Source organism: Pogonomyrmex barbatus, unplaced genomic scaffold (assembly GCF_055798465.1).
Source record: "Pogonomyrmex barbatus isolate J1 unplaced genomic scaffold, ASM5579846v1 scaffold20, whole genome shotgun sequence".
Taxonomy (NCBI): domain Eukaryota; kingdom Metazoa; phylum Arthropoda; class Insecta; order Hymenoptera; family Formicidae; genus Pogonomyrmex; species Pogonomyrmex barbatus.
The window spans coordinates 2320923-2341168 of record NW_028297117.1 but is presented as its reverse complement, the minus strand read 5'-3'; the positions used below and the strand labels follow the sequence as shown (position 1 = coordinate 2341168).

At 31.0% G+C, this 20246-nt stretch overlaps 2 protein-coding genes across 3 annotated transcripts; both read left to right on the top strand.

The window, feature by feature from the left end:
• The first annotated feature begins 28 nt into the window (after positions 1–28).
• LOC105432257 (IQ motif and ubiquitin-like domain-containing protein) lies at positions 29–4908 on the top strand. The gene is made up of 6 exons (XM_011646977.3): positions 29–582; positions 1387–1608; positions 2780–3327; positions 3701–3889; positions 4080–4458; positions 4567–4908. Exons 1-6 carry the CDS (start codon positions 362–364, stop codon positions 4691–4693), a joined length of 1686 nt encoding a protein of 561 aa, XP_011645279.2. The 5' UTR covers positions 29–361; the 3' UTR covers positions 4694–4908.
• Positions 4322–15773, top strand: LOC105432318 (IQ motif and ubiquitin-like domain-containing protein). Of its 2 annotated transcripts, none has more exons than XM_089077842.1 (4): positions 4322–4458; positions 11140–11536; positions 11811–12502; positions 12716–15773. In XM_089077842.1, exons 2-4 carry the CDS (start codon positions 11178–11180, stop codon positions 13285–13287), a joined length of 1623 nt encoding a protein of 540 aa, XP_088933968.1. In that variant the 5' UTR covers positions 4322–4458; positions 11140–11177; the 3' UTR covers positions 13288–15773. The 2 variants fall into 2 exon arrangements, with proteins under 2 accessions (XP_088933968.1, XP_088933967.1); XM_089077841.1 differs by lacking the exon at positions 4322–4458 and adding an exon at positions 5511–6762.
• Positions 15774–20246: the final 4473 nt, after the last annotated feature.

Below are 20246 nucleotides of genomic sequence, written 5' to 3'. Positions count from 1 at the left end.
TTTTTTGTTTATAAATACAAAAAAATATCAATCTATTTTTCTATTTTTGCTGACAAATATTGTAATTTAATAAAGTTTTATTTAAATACTTATAAATAAATGGTGCATACTGTCATGAGAATGTATAATTCATTTTTTGTTTTTTATACTAAGACATAATGATAACTTGTAGAGTATTATGTTTGAAATCTTCGCTAAATTATATATGCAATTAAAATCATAATCTAAGAGAATCACGTACCACATATAAAAATATCAATGTGTAATATCTTAGGCTAAGCATCACTTAAGCAGTGTGTTCGTGAAGTTTGCTATTGATATAAACAGAAGAAACGATTTATTAGCCATTATATTCCTTAAAATGGTCTTGTTAGTTGCAATAGAGAAACAAAGGATCCTTAAGCCTTTTCTAGGTGGGTGGCGACATAAAATTACTGGAATAAAATATGTAAATGCAACTTCTCAAACTGGACCTTTGCCAAAGCGGGAGTGGAAAGACACTCGGAGCAGAGCAGTGCAATGTGTGCAAACGAAAGACGAAGAAACACAATCACTGCGTCATTGTGCAACACAAATGTGGCGGTATTAAATATTTAAATATAATTAAATTTATAAAATATCCGATGTTATAACTGTCTCTTCAAAGCAAATAATTTTATTTATGTTATTATGTAATTATGAAGACAATATACTATATTAAGCAATACTAAAATTATTATTTTCTTATATTTATAACAATATAATTATTTATAAATTATCAAGACAGTTAAGCAATAAAGAAAATATCGAAAAATCAATTCACTGCAATAAGTTGAGAATGTTCTAATAAGCGGTAATAATAATGAGCAATTTGGGTATGCATTTCTTAGATATCTAATAATCTATTTTTGGTGACATAAGCATTCATATCTTGAATTATTTATATATATATAAATATTTATATATATATAAATTCAAAAGAATAAAAAAAACGATTAGATTATTAAGCGCCTAAGATTCTGTTTGTCAAAATTGCTCGTTACTATTATCGTTTGTTTAAAATGTCGAAATTTTAATATTCTTAATTTAAATTTTTATTCTATGCTAAGTAAAACAATGAATTTCTTTATGCAAAAACAAAACTGCATTTTTACTTATTCTTTATGACTATTACATAAGTTATTATTCTTTAAGTTAAAAATTTTTTCAATTAAAAACATTAATTTATAATTAGATTCAAAGAATTATATAAGAAATGAATTAAAATAGATATCCAGTTAAATATTAAGTGTCTAATATTTTAAAATTGAGAAATGTTTTTAAACTTCTAAAAAAAATTTCAATATATATAAAAAAATAATATAACTATATATTATGTAAACTAAATATTCTATGTTATTAATTTAGAGATGACTGTTACATACCTAACGAAGCAGATAAATATATGACCGTGAAATTTTATGAAAGTTATGCTGAAATGCAGCTTAATTTAGATCGGCATGCACGTATAATTCAACGAAATTACCGAGCGTATAGATTGAAGAAACGTATTAAAGAATGCGCGCAAGCTAATCGCAACATGCTTTATAAACGTCAAAGATACAAAGAAGAGAAAATCAATGCACACAAGTAATTTGGCCGGTGTGAAAAAGAAGAAATATATAGCGCGTATCTGCACGGGCCACTTGCGAATGACAAATATGCAGCGAGATGTGATCACTTAACGTTACGCGCGTTCGCGGTTAGTAAAAATTCTTCTTATTTCTTATCATGGCCATGGCTTCCAAACGAATGCTAATACAGGCCACGATTCAAAATGAAATATGATTTGAGAAAAACTGAAAAAATTATGTAAACGAAAAACCCCAAGCGCGACGAAATGTTTGAAAGTGTGCATTATAAGCAGATGTTTTGTCATTTGACTGTCACATCTAAGGGTGAATTCCCGATCATTTGCTGCTAGCAAATACTTCGAAGCATTTGCTTAACCAATTAGAAAAAAAGAATATTATGAATTGACCAATCGAAAAATGCTTTGAAGCATTTGTAGCACCAAGTAGATCGCACAGACCAGTGCGCTAATACGCGCTCATTTTACGATCTTTAATAATTCAGTGCGAAAATTGCAAAATGGTAGAGGATTTTTCTGCTCAGTTTGACTTGCTCTACTTGTTCACATGCGGTATACATTAGGAATCAGATCGTGTATATAAATTTTTAAGTACGCTAATTCGCTCTTTTCTTTAGTTTTATATATTTAAAGTGATAAAATATAATTACTTAAATACAATTACTTAAAAAATAATCATTAAAATAATTATTTACATACTACCCTAAGCTTATATGTAATTTAAAATTAAAAAAAAAAAGAGTGTTTTAAGTTTTACGTACTTTTTTATTTTGTATCTTTCATTTAAACAATATTAATCTTTTTGAACAAAAAATTTTTTTATATTTAATTTATTTATTAATTACTTTTTAATCATTCTTGTATAGCAAAATCTTAAAACTTTAAGCAGAAATTTATTTAAAAAATTATGCGAAATATATTTTTATTGAGATAATATTAATTTTATGCAAAAAGCTAGATTTAAAAAACTTTGATTTTGAATATATTTTGAATATATTTTAATATTCAAATAAAATAAAAGAAAAAACTCTGTAATTTCAAATGATCAAAGTAATTTTTTCATATCTGGTTCCGCGGAATAATTTTATGCATAACACTTTTGAACATATTTGATTGGCCTTGTACTATATTTTATATGCGTGCTATAAAATTCTTACATCTTTTTTATAGATTACGACATAAACAAAATATTCTTCGTCAAATGTATCCACGTTCAAGAGCAGACTTTGATATGCTTTATAGTTTGATCGAAACATGGAGAACCGATCGTTTGAAAGATATAAGATCGCGGCTAAAAGAGGCGGATCAGCATGCTGAGAATTACAAAATCTTAGAAAAGACAGTAGAGATGTTTAATCACATCGATAAACATAAACAAGCAATCAAGTTTTCTTATAGGAAACAAAGAGCTCTTAGATTTTTAACAGTAAATTGCAGGCCGATACGATGGCACGGTTATAAGGGCAAACTTGTGGAGATGATCACTATAAGAATTCAAAAGGCTCGAGAATTTAAAAAATTCTATGATGTATTGAGCAACCATAATGTTAGTTTAGAAGAACGGATGAAGTTATTGATAACATTAAAAAAATCGATTGCAGAGCATAGTTGTATCGAGGCTCTTGATTTGTTGTATTTGTTGGATCAAGAGATCGTGTTGTTAAATCGAAAGATTGCGAGTTTATTATCACTCGCTTATTTAAATGAAAGAATAGCGCGTAAGATTGTTAATATTACGTGATAATATTATTAATAAAGTTAATGAAAATTGAGAAAATAATTGACGCTAATGATCAATTTTTTTAATAATAACTAATATTAGCTATGTTAGCTATTAATAATATATAAATTATCAATGTTAAGAGAGATAAAGTTTATTAATAAATATATATAATTTAAAAGAGTTTAAAAAAAAATAATGTTAATTTTTTATAAATCTTATTTGACACAACATTTAATTAGGCAAGAAAAGAAACAAAATTTTGTATTTCCTAGAAACTTCCATTTTATCTTTATCTAATGTCTAGCTAATATTTTGTTTTGCAAAAAGCTATATTGTGTAATAATATAATAAACGTATTTTTATTATAGATACTTACTTGAATTTTATAAGAACATATGGTATTTGCGGTTGCAAATGTATCACTGAAATTTCTAAAGACAACGAATTGCGAGAGCCTCTAGAAATAAATACTAAATTTTGTTGGGCTTGTTTAAAGCTTCTCCCTTACCACAAATTTGTACCACATACTAAAATGAAAAAACTATCAGTTTGCATTAGTGAGCATTAGTTACAAGCAAAATATTTTATATCTAAATAACATTTTTTATTCATTTATTTTTATACTAACTAGCACTTATACATTTTTATTCTTATCAATCTTTTCTTTTATAATAATTTCTTTTATAATAATTTCTCTTATAAATATAGAACTAATAAAAAAGCTAATTAGTAATATATTTTTTTAAGACTGCAGTTCTCTAAGTCAACGTAATATTGCGCACGTGAATTATGATCCTTATATGTGTATATTAAATTACGTGCAAGCTGAAGAAGAACGTCTTGGCAGCACTTCTATTTTGGCATTTATAATACAAGAGCACGATATTTATCATTTGGTTAATCACATTTGGCATAATCAATCAGTAGTTAGCAAAACTAAAGATATTGTTCTTTTGAGAATGGTCAGATATCTGAAGGACGTTGAATGGGCGCCTTGGAATTGTATTCTTCTGACAAAAGACGAAGCTGATATACATCATTGCACTAATGATCTTGCAACAATATATTCAAAACGCTTGATAAATCAGATTACTTGGAGACATCAGATTGCAAAGAATTATTTTAAGTACGTATACAACGCTTTTATCTTTTTTTACATTGTAATTAGGCATTATAATAACAACACAATCATTTCTAATGTTTCGATACTTGTTAAATGTTTCGATACTTTCAGACAACTAATTGTTTTTGAAAAAGATTTCCGAGAAACTTGTCATTTTTCAAAAATTCAAAGTGAGATAAAGAATAAACCGTCAGTAACAATGGAGAATTACGATTCACCTAAAAAATACAAACTATGAGAAGATATTGCGTTACTCTACATTTCGCGCATGAATATAAACTTCGATTAAAACTCCGTCCCTTTATAATATATATTTTAACATCAATTCAACTTAAATGTATCAAATTACTGATATCATGAATTATATAGTGGTATGGCGGTCAGAAATTTAATAAACTTTTATTACATAAAAGTTTTATTCTTTCCCCACCGGATTTTACTATATTTTATTCTGAATATATATATATATATATATATATATATATATATATATATATATCCAAATAAAATGTGTAGTTTATCTACACATATAAAGAGAGAAACAGCAAAACATTGTAAAGAGAGAAACAGCAAAATAAAACAGATGAAACAAAAGTCTTCAAAAATTGGATATGATTTTACAAACATTAAAATTGATTTGGAAATTGATTGCAGATATTTAATACCTTCAAATTTTGAATAATTAATAAAAGTTTCTTTGTTGTTGTTTTGATATTTCTTTAAATTTTACGTACGATTATGCATAATCGATTAAAAATAATTCCAACATTACTATTTCAAATTTTATTATATATGAACAAGTAAATATATAAAAATAAAAATGTTTTTTGAATTTATTTAATAAATTTCCCATTTTCCTGTTTTATTATGTGTAATTTTAATTATGCTGGAACAAGAAAATTTATACCGTCAGTAACAAGATTTTAGAATAATTTTATATTTAATAAGATTATAAAAAAAATAGATATTAAATATTACCATTATTTGTTTACATATTTTTTAAATTGTTACTTTAATTATATTAATTACGTTATATTAATTATATTAATTACATTAAGACTTAATTTGTTACACTTGAATTTGTTACACATATATTATGAATAACGCCTTTTTTTTTCTATCTATATTAACCATATTTTGAAAATAAAAATATACTAGAAGAAATTACTAGATCTTCGCGATTTGCATCTTGTAATATACATTTTATATTTATGCGCGTTTTTATCTCGTATATCTGTTTATTATTAAGAAGTGAATGAATTTTTCTGAAACTGTCGATATATTGCTTAAGTCTCTAGAGAAATAGCGGAAAAGGTTTTACGGCCATCGTATATGCAACGTTGTTCCTAGAATCGGGCGATATTGCTTGGATGCAACTGGCGATAGTGAAAGCTTTTACGTAAGGAACGTACACCGACGGCGATAGCGGCAGTTTTTGCACTATAAAAGCTATTGCGTAACGGGATATAAATTGTTCGCTGTTTCAGAGTCCGGCACCATTTGCTATCGTATCACTTTATCGCCGTAACACAATCTGGCTTATACTTGCATTACAAATATCGGCCTCGCGCTACCTCTTAATTTGGTCCCAAGAGTGAATAATCCGAACTGATTTACGCTCGTTGCGTTCTATTTATTAGAAAGAAAATTAAAAAAAAAAAAAAAAAAGAAAAAAAAGAGGAGAAAAACATTGGTTATCAAAATAATGGTATTCGGAGTCTATTTGGAAATTTAGTGTAACCTAGATATTAAGAAAGAGCCGTAGAATACACGTATCACGAAAGCGTATCAGATTTGATACACTTGAGATTTTAAGGTGCATGTTTGGCTCCAATGCGCTATATATGCATCTTGCAGAGAAGCGGAGCTGAAAGCGGCGATGTATGAATGCCGTCGAAAATTCTCTGGCCCGAGGCGCATAATGCCCGCCACACACCAGTCTGAATTCATATCCGTCGCGGAGGCTTTTGAGCCGGAGAACACAAAATCGAAAAATAATGGACAAGAGAAGGCTTTTGACCGATCGACCAAGCACGTTGCCACTGGCAACGTTGGATTTAAGGCTTTGAGCTTTCAGGTGCCGCGCTGCGGAGTCTCGCACATGGAGGTAGTACACGTAGGTCGCATTAAAAGCTAGTCTTCGACGCGATCTACATATCTCTCTGGATCACGAGTGTCAAAATTTGATCGACGATGTGCACTACTTTGCGCACCAACTCAGTTTAATCCGACTAAATCGTTCAATCTTTCGCGAAATGCAATCGCTCAGCGATAAAAGCATTTTTCCGGCTCATAATGGGCGATAATGTAATTTTAATAAATTACATAAAAACTGTATTTTAAAAATTATAAAACTGTACGAAAGGGATTTTAAGATTTTAATAAAATTATAAAGTGCTTGTGATATTGTGAGGGGGTTGGGAGGGGGAGGGAGGGGGCACAAAGTGCTTTGCGTTGTTCTCGGCAAGTCTCGATAAATTTTCTTCTGCGAATTCCGAACGTATTTATATTTGAGAGTTTGTTATAAAGCATCTAGCAGGAAATCGAGCACACAGTGACTGTAATAATGAATGCTGCAGCAGTTATCGACGAAAACGTGCATCAATATTTATATGGTGCAAGTAATTGCGCTGTGCGGCAATTAAATCCGACAAATGTAACGATTGTCTATAATATTCGGATCTCCAATCATCATTGACGCTTTCGTAATTCCCAAGCGTCCAATTAAGAAACGTGCTCTTATTATAAAAAAAACGCAAAACAAGCACCTTTTTTTCTTTGCATTTGCCATGTTTGCGTTAATTACTTCCTTTGCGGTCTACGCTGTTCGCCGCACGTTTCGATAAAAAACTCGTTTCTTGTTACAAAATCATTCACGAGCGGCGCAATCGATCGACTCGTTTGTTTATTTTTTTTTTCTTTCATCATTGCGATAGCAAAGTTACGTCAGTGTAACGTTGATATGTTGTTACGCATTGCGTGTAACATTATTCTTGATTGCTATTTGATATTTTCTTTTTTTTCTTCGTAGAAATTAATTTCTACGAATTTCGATGTAAAAAGAAAGGGATCGTCAAATTATTAAGAAGCATTAGCTTTCGTAATATGAGACCATTTTCTGTTCCATCGATTACCAATGTGGGTACGCCATAGAAAGCGCAGTACTTCATAAAATTTAACTTTCCATCAAAATCCTTCGTATCTCAGTAGAGGATCTTTTCTTTCGTTTCCCTTAAAAAGTTATATTCAGACATTTTATGGAGTGAGATATTTTATGCATTTTATGCTTCACAATCCTATCACGTTTACGTGTATATTATACTTTTATGATATCTCAGAGATTAATTATAAATTAAATGTTTGTAATTTGAAAACATTTTCTTTTTATTTTTTTCAATAAATATATAAAGTAAAATTAAAATGAATTAGAGTAATTTTCAACTTTTACATTTTGTCTCTCAAAAATATGAAACAAACGATAGTAGTTGTTATGTAAATCATTGATTAAAGATATCTGTAATCCATAAACTGTATTTTATCTGGAATAAGTATAGAATTATATTAGGATTATATATATAATTATAATATATGTTGTCTTGTTTCTCCTTAATAACATTTGTTATCATTTTTATAGCAAATAAAAATTTGTAGTACGAGTAAAAGAGAAAGATTTTCCGCTTTAACTATTCTTTTCAGATTGAATCATGTAACTCGAGAACAATAGATGTGTTTATTTCAAATAGGATATAATTCAGTGTTCAGGATCTATTTTATAAATATATTTTGTTTGTCAGAAAAGAAAAATTATGTACATCATAAATAATAAAGAGACTATAATAGAATTCTAATTTCTAAAAATTCTAAACACTTTTGAAAGTGTATTATGATTATTATGATTATTATCTCTAAATAATGTATATTATTTGATAATGATTTAACTCCCTCATTTATAATCATTAATCTCTTTCGCTTTATTCATATTTGTCGCGGAGAGTTTACCGTTTCGAAATTACGTTTCTCGAGGAAGCGCATAACTTCCATCGACGAGAAGGAGAGGAAGGTGTCTCTATGGCAAACTTTCCGCGTCTGTTTATATCTAACTTAAAATTCTCCTCCATTTCCCTCGATATCCTATGCTTTGCATAAATATAATGTGCCCTTCTCCGCGTTGCGGATGACGATCTTGCGAAAAGTTTTGTTGCACTCGCGCGTCGTGCCGTTTCTTAGCAACACCATCTCGCGTTTTCTCATGTCCTCCTGTTCTGGCATCTCGCGTATAATTTATAATACATAGAAAAGTGTCTCTATGCGTTCGTGACAGACCGACAGTCGCGAAAGCATATCCAGGTGTGATTCTCAAGCTCGTTCGGTGTTGTGCGAGTTTCCCCCTCTCCGCTCTCTTTCATCCCTCCGTCCGGAATAAACATCTTTCATAATTATTGCTCGCAAATTGTTGCCGCACGTGCTATTTTCCGAGAGCATTGTTCGACGAAACGAACTTACTTTTCCCGGCACGAGTACTTTTCCTCTCTTTGACTGCTCAGCCACCTCGTCGAGGTTTTCTGAAAGTGTTTTCTTGTTTTGCCGCGGTGAAAAAGGGAAAAGCATCTAAATACGATCCTCGCGCTCTCTGAAACCTTCGTACTACTTCCTTTGCGCGCCACGTCAAACATTCCCGAAGACCAAAGAGTAATAGACACTTTCCGCGAAGAAATGACACGACGTTGTGTAGCAACAACTCGTGGATTAAATTCAAATTTACTGTTGAACGTTAAATGAATCAAATTAATTTACTGTCAAATATAACTTAATATTAAATTCATTATTATACTTTTCTTATAACATTGTACAAAAGGATCAAATTCCTAAGTTAATCCAAGTGTTCGAGGGAGGAAGGAAAATGTTTCGAGATCAAAAATCTAAAATGCTACGTACAGGATCTGAAAAATAAGAAATCTATAAATCCAAGTGTCTAAGAAGTGAAACAGTCTGCGAAACCAAAGATCTATAAATTTATGTGTTTGCGAAATAATAGATCAGCAAAGATATATATACTAGTTTTGAAAAAGATTTATACGTTACATTAAATAGTAAAAATGCATATGTGAACTTCCAACAAACAGCTCCGATATTCTCTTTAATCATAAAATATACATCGTTTTATCTACCTTTCATATATATATATATATATGTATATAGTTTTGTGAAGAATATTTCTTTTGTGTCGTATAAATATATAAAACAAATATTTCAGAGAAATACTTTTCAGGAACGACATGAGCATATTGTCGCGACGCAGTTTGACTCCGATATCAGATGATATGAATATAAATGATACTCGATAATCAGAATATTATAACAACTTTAGATGAATAATTTAAGAAAGGAGAAATGACACGATACATAGTACAATCTTTAAAGATATGTTTACATTGTTAAGATAAATTTATGTAACATTTCTTTTAATTATTAAATATCTCTTTTAATTAGAAATGTGGGATTTCCTGTTTAAATGCGGGATATTATTATATCCGTTATAATGATATTTCGATTATAATGTTTGTATAAAAAAGTATAATAATTTTATTTCCTATATGAAACACATTCCAATAATCACGTATATTGTAATATCAGAATTATTTTCACAATCTTAATTACATTTAAAATATAATTAACGTAGAATTTATTCAAATATACATATTTGTCATCAGGATTTTTCATCAATTATATCTTATTTTGTTTGTCTTTGCAATACGTATATCCATATAAATATGGCCTTTGCAATAACACAAAAGAGTGCAAAGCGTTAGTTAGCTCAGTTTTCGTTGCAGTTTTCGCTCACTGTTGGAAACCTTTAGCCGAGAGAATAGTAATTTCCTTTACTGTCGGGTATTACCGTTATCCTGGCGGCAGGACGCCACGGCAGTTATCCTTCTACTTTCTCGACCTGAACTTGGCGAGTTTTTAGTCGTCTATAGAGATAGGCATTTAAGTCCCACGAGATGGGCACCATCGCGTCACAATACCGAAGATAAAGAATCACGAGCAGTTCTAAGCAATATAAAAGAAGAAAATAGAGTATCGCAAAATAGCTAATGTAAAAGTTTTTATGTTGCCTTTTTCTTCGTAGATAATGTAATTGAATTGGTTGTTACGAAGAAGTTCGCTTCCCATAAATAAATAACAAAATTATTTTTTCTTTTGAAATATATACGGAAAAAAATAACTATTATTACAAAAATAATTGAAACTTTTACATTCTTGAGAAAGTTTCCTTTTTTCATTTATAATGTTTGTTTTTTTTTTTGTAATGATTGATAATCTGTAGACATAGTTAAGATAATTTGAAGCAACAATTTTAAAATGTTATAAATTATTGATCAAATAATTTATATGTAACTAACGAATAAGATATCTTTAATGTGCCTGAATAATATATTTCTGCTTATTTCTTCTTTTCTTTTTAATACAAAGTCAATTTTTATTTTTTTCAACTCTAACAAATTAAGAATAACAACTAGTAGAAATAAGACTTCTGCGTTTGCAATCTTATATCATCTTATATATATATATATATATATATATATATATATATATATATATATATAAATGTGTATTGATTATTACGCATAAGTATTGTATTTTTGTCTTCCATTTTTCTTGATTAAAATATTGTTCTTGTAGGTTAATTTTACGAAAGGGAGAGAAACAGTTAATGTTCCATGGCGGTCATTGCGAAAATACAAGATTATGGCTCGAAGACAAAGCCGTTTCTCGGTGGGTGGAGAAATACCGTAACTGGCTTGATCTATCACAATGCCAGCACGCAGACACACGGTAATCGGACGAAGAGCAAAATCACGCAGACTGTCGCAATCGTGGACGCAGTCACTGACGTCATACACGATCAAGCGGTGCAAGTGATGGAGGCGATACAGTTTTTGCCTGATGCACGCGACAAAATTATTATTCCTGGAATTTCTTCTTTAGGAACGACGTCGTTGACCGAAGAAGTCAAGTCATCTTGTCAAGACAATAATAAAATTCATGACAGCGTTGTTAAAATACAAAGATGTTATAGGTAATATTATTATCAGTAAGATAATATATTTGTGCCTAATACATATTATAAAAAAAAAAAAAAAAGATCAGATTTGAAAAATATAATTTTTAATATCTCTGCAATTGTCTTTAAATTTCTTTTAAAATGACATAGGATCATGCAAAATTAAAGAAACAGAATTTGAATTTTATCAATCTATTTGTACAACTTAATTCATTAAAATACCTTGTGCTGTTCGTAAACAAAAATTATATATTACGACAGTGAGTTTAAAGCAATTATCGATTCGCAGAGCTTATCGAGCTAGAACAGCAGCAAGAGTAAACGATTTCAAAGTGACAAACATCCCCCAACGTGATAGGGCGAACGTAATCGAGCATGCAGGATATTCTCAGGCACTGTCCAACTACAACAGCACGGATTTCGTGATTTTAAATCGCTGCCCACCGCGTACGGGCTCAGATTTCGAATCACTCTACAATCTACTTGATCGCTGGCGAATCCTGGAGGCTGAAAAAACAAATCTCCTAAATTCATCAAAGACTGCTGCCTGCAGACTGATTCTGTCAAAGGAGATCGAATTGTTACGTGCAATAGACTCTATGAAGACCGCTGTTCGACTCAGATACAAGGAACAGAAGCGACAAAGATTTCTGGATGAATTATCCAAACCGGTCATCTGGCAGGACAGTCGGAGCCAGCCGATCTTGGTAGATACCCTTCGTGTTCAACGAGCCCGCCAGCACAGAAATGTCTACGCTTCGTTGGCCAACGAGAATCTGACCGTTCCGGAACGGGTCGATTTATTGCACAATCTGAAACATATCGTCGGTATGCACACATGCAACCAATCATACGAGCTCGTCTATCTGATCGATCAGGAATTGGACCTCCTAATGTGTCATGTGGAAAGGAGCAAGCTCAATTGGCTCAGGAATCGACTGAAGCTGAGCTATCTCAAGTTGGCACGCAATATTCTGCAAGGTTTGCGTTCTCTTTTCTATTACATGATTTCTTTAAACAATTTATTAAAATAGTTTATTAAAATAGTAAATAAAAATTTAAACAGTTAATAAAAGTTAATAAAACAGTTAATAAAATAGTAAATAAAAATTTAACAGTTTAAATTTATAGAGTTATTTAAAAATGTTAAGATTTGCTTTAAACATTAATTAACTCTTTCTATTTGTTTCTCAGGCGACATTGAGGAAGATGCACATCTGTTTGACTGGTCAAACACCAACATCACGCGACTCTGTAGGACTTGTGGCAGACTCTTTTCCTTGGAAAAGTTCCCTCGCGAGCGACGATTGCGCTCTTCTTCTTGCATCTACTGCACGTCTATACGAACTCAGAAAGGCCCTCGTATCGTATATGAGCCCTATGAAAAGATGTTATGGGAAGTCAGACGTTTCGAGGCCAAGATGGGCTGCTATGGCAGTCTCGCCTTTGTAATTGGAGCCAAGATTGTTTGTCATTTGGTGAACAAAGTCTGGCATGGTAGATCGGGTATCTCTGAGTGCGATAATCTCGACGAGCTCAGATTGACTCGTTTCCGATACGAGCTCGAATGGGCACCTTGGAATTCTCTATTATTAACGAAAACCGAAGCTGCAATTCATCATGGGATTACCGATATCGAAAACTTTTATGATTCATCACTCTTGCAGAAATTTTATATGAAGAATCTCCAGGCGAAAGTATATTTCGAATCAATCTCTCAAACACGAAGGAACATCGTGACACCATCCTTGGTGGAAGATCAATAATTTCAACGCTCTTTTTTACGTAATGCACAAAACATAAGTAAAACAAAAAAAAATCTCTCCTGCTTGGCTGAAGTGCAAATAAATTTCTATTCTATTCTAAGTAAAACAAAGAATCATAAAAAAAAATTGTTTAACTCAATTCTGCTTATTATCACATACATGGTATAAGAATTATATTATTTATATTTATGAAAAAGTTGAAAAATTGCTAAAATTATTATATTAGCACAGTTTTGTTATAAGGTAAGGAAGGTCAATGTCCGATATAAAAAAAGAAAAATCATGAAAATTTGTTGGACTTTCATTTACGATTCGCGCAATCTTCACCCGCTGTTGCGAGACTGCAATTGTTCTCGGTGCAAGTGCGGTACATGTGTGTTTCTACGGTTCTACGAGAGAAATTCGCGAGTTGAAGACTCGTCCTAAGCCAATTATCAAGTTGTAGAGAAACGTGCCCACCTCCGGATGTCGGCCGTTCGTCCTCGCGGAAGTTGGGTGTCGGGAAAATACGTTGAGCTCGCATTATAGCCGGGACATCGCCGTTGTTTCTCGCGTTTTCTCGTGTCGCCTTCAAGGCAGGATGTCCTGGTCACGTTGATAGCGCTAGTTAATCGCGTTGCGAGTTTATGAACTAAGTTTCTAAGAGGGAAAAGCGTGAAGGCGCATCAGTTCGACTCGGGCATTTAAAATGCTGTCCGCGCGCGTGACGATTTCAGTGTAATGCGTTTTTTGTTTCCTTCCAGGCTTTTATAAGGTGATATTTTTTATATCAGATGGTCGCCACGAGTTTCTCAATAAATGTGATTGCGATCGCGATATCAACGACGAGAGATAATGTTAAAAGACCAAAGATGTTTATTTAAATTAAAGATAACATACTACATAAAATATTACATTAGATAATATTATTATAATATTGCAAAAAATAAAATAAAATAAAAAATAAATGAATTGTATATATTAATATTTCTTATTATATCTGTTATGTTTTTAAAAGATTATATATGCATAATAATATTATTATTTTTCACTTTATCTTTATATAAAAGATATGCTTTTCTGCTTTTTTTTTTTTTTTCGTAAGAAAGAGTCTACTAGTAAAGATAGACTTGAGTTTATAATCTGATACCGTTGAAACGATCTGGAGAACATTGTTTCGGCGACGAAATACCGATAAACTGCGAAAACGACACGCAGTCTGTACGGAAAAACGGCTGCAGCGCGGAAATCGCGTCGTACGAGAAACAAAGTGTTATGGAAAGGTCGACGATAAAAGCGGCCCCCAGTGTAGTAAAGGAAATAATAATGCAAAGACGAAGTGTTCGTGTGACAGGCCATTTCGCGATAGTATCCACATATGATGATAATTTTTATTTCTTTGCCTCAGGCGACCGCGTTCCGACCTGCGGCGAGGAATGCCTCCCTGGAGTAACGTTTAAAACGAACTTTCTTCGTGATAGTCTGGGAGAAATTCAACTCAGATATTAAAGCTCTCGTGTGTCACATGTGTGAAAGCTCAAAGATCGAGGGACATTCGACGTCAGGTTTCAGGATAGCCGATAAACGAATTTTTCCATTTATCGAATTGGATTTTCGAATTATATAAATTTCAAATATTTAAAATATAACTCAATATATGATGTGATTGTATTCTGTCTTTTTTTTTTTTTTTACTTAACAAATGATTATATCAGTAGATAATAAGTAACAGTAAAAGTTAAAAAGTTATGTAAAGTTGTAACAGAATTTTTTCTTTTTTATTTAATAAGATAGATTAGAGTTTAAGTTATTTTTCAAAATTATTGTAAAAGAATGCATAATAATATACGGAAGATCGAGGCTTGTTGGCACAGTTTTAGACATTAGAATTTTTCAGGCAATTAATTATTCATACTGACTATACTAAAATAACAGGGAGAACGTTTCCTTACAATTTCATGCCAAAAATGATCCTGTACATGTAATTTTTTGTAATTTTTTTTTATAAGTGAAATACGAATATACTGCATCATAGTCAGTTTGCTCTGATAGTAGATAAGGGTAAATTAGTATACATCATAGTATAAATTATATAAGTTATATGACAAACTTTATGTTAAATTAATGAAATAACAATCAAAAATAATTGCAGCCGTGTAATTTTCAACATAGTAATAATTATATTCATTAGTTGTAGTGTGTTAATTAAGTGTATTGTTTGTTAGACATATTTTAAAAAAGTATATACAAAGTTATTTGCTAATTTTTATTTCTATAACCTGTTTTTATGGTTGGTATTTATTGCATAATAAATCATATGTTCACATGTGCACGATAACAAGTTTATTTTACGAGCCAACATATATACAATTTTTACATATTTTATTTCAGTTTCATTTTATTATTAAAAAATATTATTACAAAATAGCAACAGAAAATGTTCTCTTAATTAATAATACATCACTTCGACTTTCACAATGAAGAATATTAAACAAAATTTCGAGAGACGCTTGGAAATTTTTTGTTTCCTCTTGAATCAAATTTTTTTCTTCTTTATTGCTTTATCTGTTTAATTTAAATAAAGCTCAGGAAAATGATATCTACGTAATAAAATAAAAGAAATATTTCGCAATAATTTTTCCGTTATTTCGTTCGTAAAAAAAAAAAAAAAAAAAAAAATATAGAATGCAATTCCAATCCCTTGTGCCAATGAGTTTCCGGCCTTCTCTATTCTGCATGAGAGAATCATATATCATATACGGATAATGATTCCCATGGGGATATGTGAACGTGTACGATTAGTCGATAATACGGGCGAAGCATAGTCTTTCAATCAGCATTCAGCAATTCACCGCGGATCAACAGATAATCGTATTAACCTGGGAACACCGCTAATAAGTACCAGTACATCGTGAATGATCCAGCATGATGAATCCGTCATTGCGGCTGGCCAATAGCTAGTCAATGGACAATCCAATGGAAGTACACGGTACTTCCTAATGGATTTGTCGTGATTAAATAGTGGAGGGTCACGATGTATGGTCGGACGCGCGGTACGCCCACAGTAAGTAGTAAATGGACGTTCGCAGTCGGCCGCGATAGAGCGTCGCTTAAGTAGTGAAGGAAAGATTTCGATCGGACGCGCTCGCAGAGAAGCCCGATTCCTAGCCTCATTCACATATACATACGTCATACAACGCTAAGAAATTGTACGCTAAAATAAATTAATAATTAGCAGGTAATCAGGTATTCAGTATGATTAAAGGTAAAATTTTTATATTAAAAGCATTTTTAGTTCTGTTAAGAAAATAAACTGTCTGTCTGAGATCTTAATTTTACGTGAAAAATGACGATTACAATTCATTGCCGAACAAAATGCTCTAGATTGTATTTCTATTAATAATGAATTAAAGAACTGCGAATTAAAGAACTAGAAGTAACAGCGGCAGTCGTGTGGATGTATAAGAATTTTAACGTATAACAAAAGGATCGTAATTCTCGCCGTAAATAGCTCGCTCAGTTATATGACTCGCCGAATCGTTAAGTTCACGTCGTTACCCTCGGGAACGATTATACTTTCGACAGTCGCGGTAAAGTACATGCAGCAGCGAGTTTCTTATAAGTCGAAGTGACGGCCGCGGTTTTGCATCGAAATAAGGTTTTTTGAGTTTAAATTAGAAAGGATCTACGTCAGGAGCTACGCCTCTCTTTCTCTCCGGAGGCGCGTGTGAAATCGTATAAGCGCTTCTCACGACTATAAATAAACTCGATCTACGATATAGACAGGGATATATCAATGTCTACGAGAGCAGCCTGCTTTAAATGCAAATGTGCACTGCTTCTCTTGTGTCGGCAGCTTCTCTTGATATCGATCGGAAGCAGCTGGCATTAATTCCTAATTATTGCCATCGTAATCACGTTCCCAAGTTCCTCGATAAATTAGAATATTTAACATCTCTCGCCATCTTATCTTTGTCACTTACGTATGTATCGCCATCCATATATGATCAATTATCTTTCGTTATTAATTTTATTGTATATCAATGTACATATAATTAATTTTAAGCGAAAATCTAAAATATTTTTATGTATACATAATAATTATATATAAATTATTTTATATAAAATAAATATGTATGTATAATTTAAATTATTTTTCATTAAATTATTTTCAATTCTTTCCTTTTGTCGAAATAAATTTATTACATTATTAAAAATCAATTTCCACGTAATACAATAATTTTAAAAGATGTATGTTTTAAAAATGTAGGTTACAAATAGATTTCTCGAAATTTTTTTATTAAAAAGAAAATATTTCACGTTAACAAAATTTATATTTAATTCGATAACTTTCCAAATGTTATGAAAATTTAATTATTCACCTTTCTTTGCGGAAGATAAAGTGAAAGATTAGAATCTTTCTTCTTGAAGGAGCGAATCGACAAGATTGTTCGAAATTATTAAAGATTCTTGATGAAATGTTCAAATAAACAAATATCTTGGTCGACGCTTGGAGCACAATCTCTCGAGTTTGAACGACATTTCCGCGCGAATATCCAAGGCTCGAGCATCGATAGGAATAAATTGAATTGCGAGAAGTTCTTCGTCGTTGTCAAACTTTCCCATTATTTGAAATTATGAGAGCTCTCGAGACTCGAGAAAACCGGTGAGAACCAATGGCCACTATTAAAATTAGGGAATTAGGAAAATTAGGGAGTCATGGCAAAATCTCAATATTATTAAATCGTGTAATCCGACATGTAATAGCATTTTTAGACGGCCATGTATGAAATGTAACCGTTTTGCAATTTGCCTCGTTCTACCTTGTTGAATAAAGAAATTTACTTCGTGAAATTAGCTTTTTAATTTAAACAGCAAGCAATATCTTGACAAAACAAACTCAAATTTTTGTAGTTTTAAGAAAGATTGATGTGTTATTCCAATCGCGTTTCTCATTTCTACCAACGAGTTGAAGTTTTTTGAAGTTGTTTGGAAGAACAAAATTATTGTGCAAATATACATCTAGAGTTCGTTGCTCGATATTTCTAAAAAAGTATTTTAAATAATTTTGCATAATTTTACATAATGTTGAAATCTAAGAAATCTAATATTTCTAATTGTTACAATTAACAAAAAAGTGCATTTTAAAGCAAATTACATCAACGATACTTTAATTAACGTTGACGATAACAGATCTAAACAGCACTTATCATAAAATTGAGTTAATGCAATAGTTCTACCAAGAAATGACTTCTGGCCGTAGTTCCACAGTAACTATTCAAATAGAGTAGAATATGCGTTAACGTTATAATGAAAACGTCATGATGAAAACAAGTTTAATGCAAATTAGTTGTTTAAATTATAAAAACTTCAAAATCCTTTTTTGCTTTCTTTTTTGTGATTTACGTCATTCTCTGCGCTACGATTTTTCCAACCTTTATCGATGATTATTATTCAACGACACACACTGCATTATTCGCAGTTGTTCAAATTTGCCAATCCATATGCGTGATTAATTAGTTTCGGACGTGCAAAATAGTGAAAAAGCAGGAATGTTATTGTAACATTTACAATTCTAATGCGTTGATATAAGGTAAGTGAGCAAAAATTGCGACTATTTTGACTGTTGTGCTAACATTATTAATGCATTAATTAATTTATGTACTTATTAGATAAAACTTAATTTATTATAGATAATACTTAATTTATGTTACTTATTAGAATTAAATAAGGGTAGAAGGGTGAACTTAATACTGTAATATTATAAATTCTATAAATTTCTAAGTAAAGGTATGATGGAATTGTTAAGAACATAGTACTTTGACTTTATTTCTATGTTTATATTTACTTTTGTCTTTTCTTTAATATAAAATTCTTATTTTATTTTTTTGTTTATAGCATGTACTTATTTATTGCACGTAATAATAATAATTTGAAAAATAATATAGATGTTATTTACAAAACTTTTATAATAATTTTATTTTCTAACTAGAAGCAAAAGTTTTATACAGTGCAAAATGTAACTATAATATTGCGGAACGTCAAGTTTAGGCTTAATTAATATAATATAAACAATTAATAATCAGGCTAATACTAATTTCATTAATTATCTGAAGCACGAACAGATCCATCCAAAAGTGGCGGCGTCGCATAATTAACGCTCAAACAATAATTAATAATCATCGTGGGTTCGAGCGATTTGCGTGCAGTGTTTATTAGCAACGTCATCAACATTAGTAGTACACATATCGATCATCTAAGCGAAAGGCCCAATTCAATGTACCTGCGATATACCGATATCAAGTCAAATTTTTAATTTGTTTATGCGATATACCGATATCAAGTCAAATTTTTAATTTTGTTTAAATATTCCGTACAATGCGCGTATGTTACGATTTTGTGAAAACATGCATGATAACACGTCAGGATAACACGCGATATCTTTTTTAAATCTCGTGAACGAAACGTGTGCTATCACTTTTAATCTGTGCAAATTTAATGACATTGATACGTGTTCGAGAGTGATTTGATACTCTATGACAGTTTAATTTTATCTCTCTTGTTTTTCAATTATCTTTGTACTGTTGTACGCACTAAAAAAGATATTATCTAATATATATATAATAATAAGTTTTTTCTAATTTGTAATTCAGTAATTTACGAATATAATAATTATTTAATTTTGTAAAATTAACCGAAAAAATATTATAAATATAATAAATAAGTATATAATTATAGAAATATTCTATACGTTGTTGAAATATTTTTTTCGTAATATAATAAACGTGTTGATAAGTTTGTTAAATTAAACCTAACATAAAAACAACTAAAATAACGAGTGAAACGTGAAATTCATGCGAAATACCGTTCCGCGCGACTTTTCACGCCAAAAAATGTCACGTGTATTCGCTGGTTAATAACTTCGTGACATTAATTACGCGTCGCACAGGAGAGAGAGAGAAAGAGAGAGAAAGAGAAAG

Excerpts from the sequence above, each read along its gene's own strand:
- LOC105432318 (XM_089077842.1), top strand. The coding sequence starts at position 11,178 with ATGGCGGTCATTGCGAAAATACAAGATTATGGCTCGAAGACAAAGCCG. Across the intron at positions 11,537-11,810 it reads AAAATACAAAGATGTTATAG|AGCTTATCGAGCTAGAACAG; the intron begins GTAATATTATTA and ends ATCGATTCGCAG. Across the intron at positions 12,503-12,715 it reads GGCACGCAATATTCTGCAAG|GCGACATTGAGGAAGATGCA; the intron begins GTTTGCGTTCTC and ends TTTGTTTCTCAG.
- LOC105432257 (XM_011646977.3), top strand. The coding sequence starts at position 362 with ATGGTCTTGTTAGTTGCAATAGAGAAACAAAGGATCCTTAAGCCTTTT. Across the intron at positions 3,328-3,700 it reads TTTAAATGAAAGAATAGCGC|ATACTTACTTGAATTTTATA; the intron begins GTAAGATTGTTA and ends TTTTTATTATAG. Across the intron at positions 4,459-4,566 it reads ATTGCAAAGAATTATTTTAA|ACAACTAATTGTTTTTGAAA; the intron begins GTACGTATACAA and ends CGATACTTTCAG.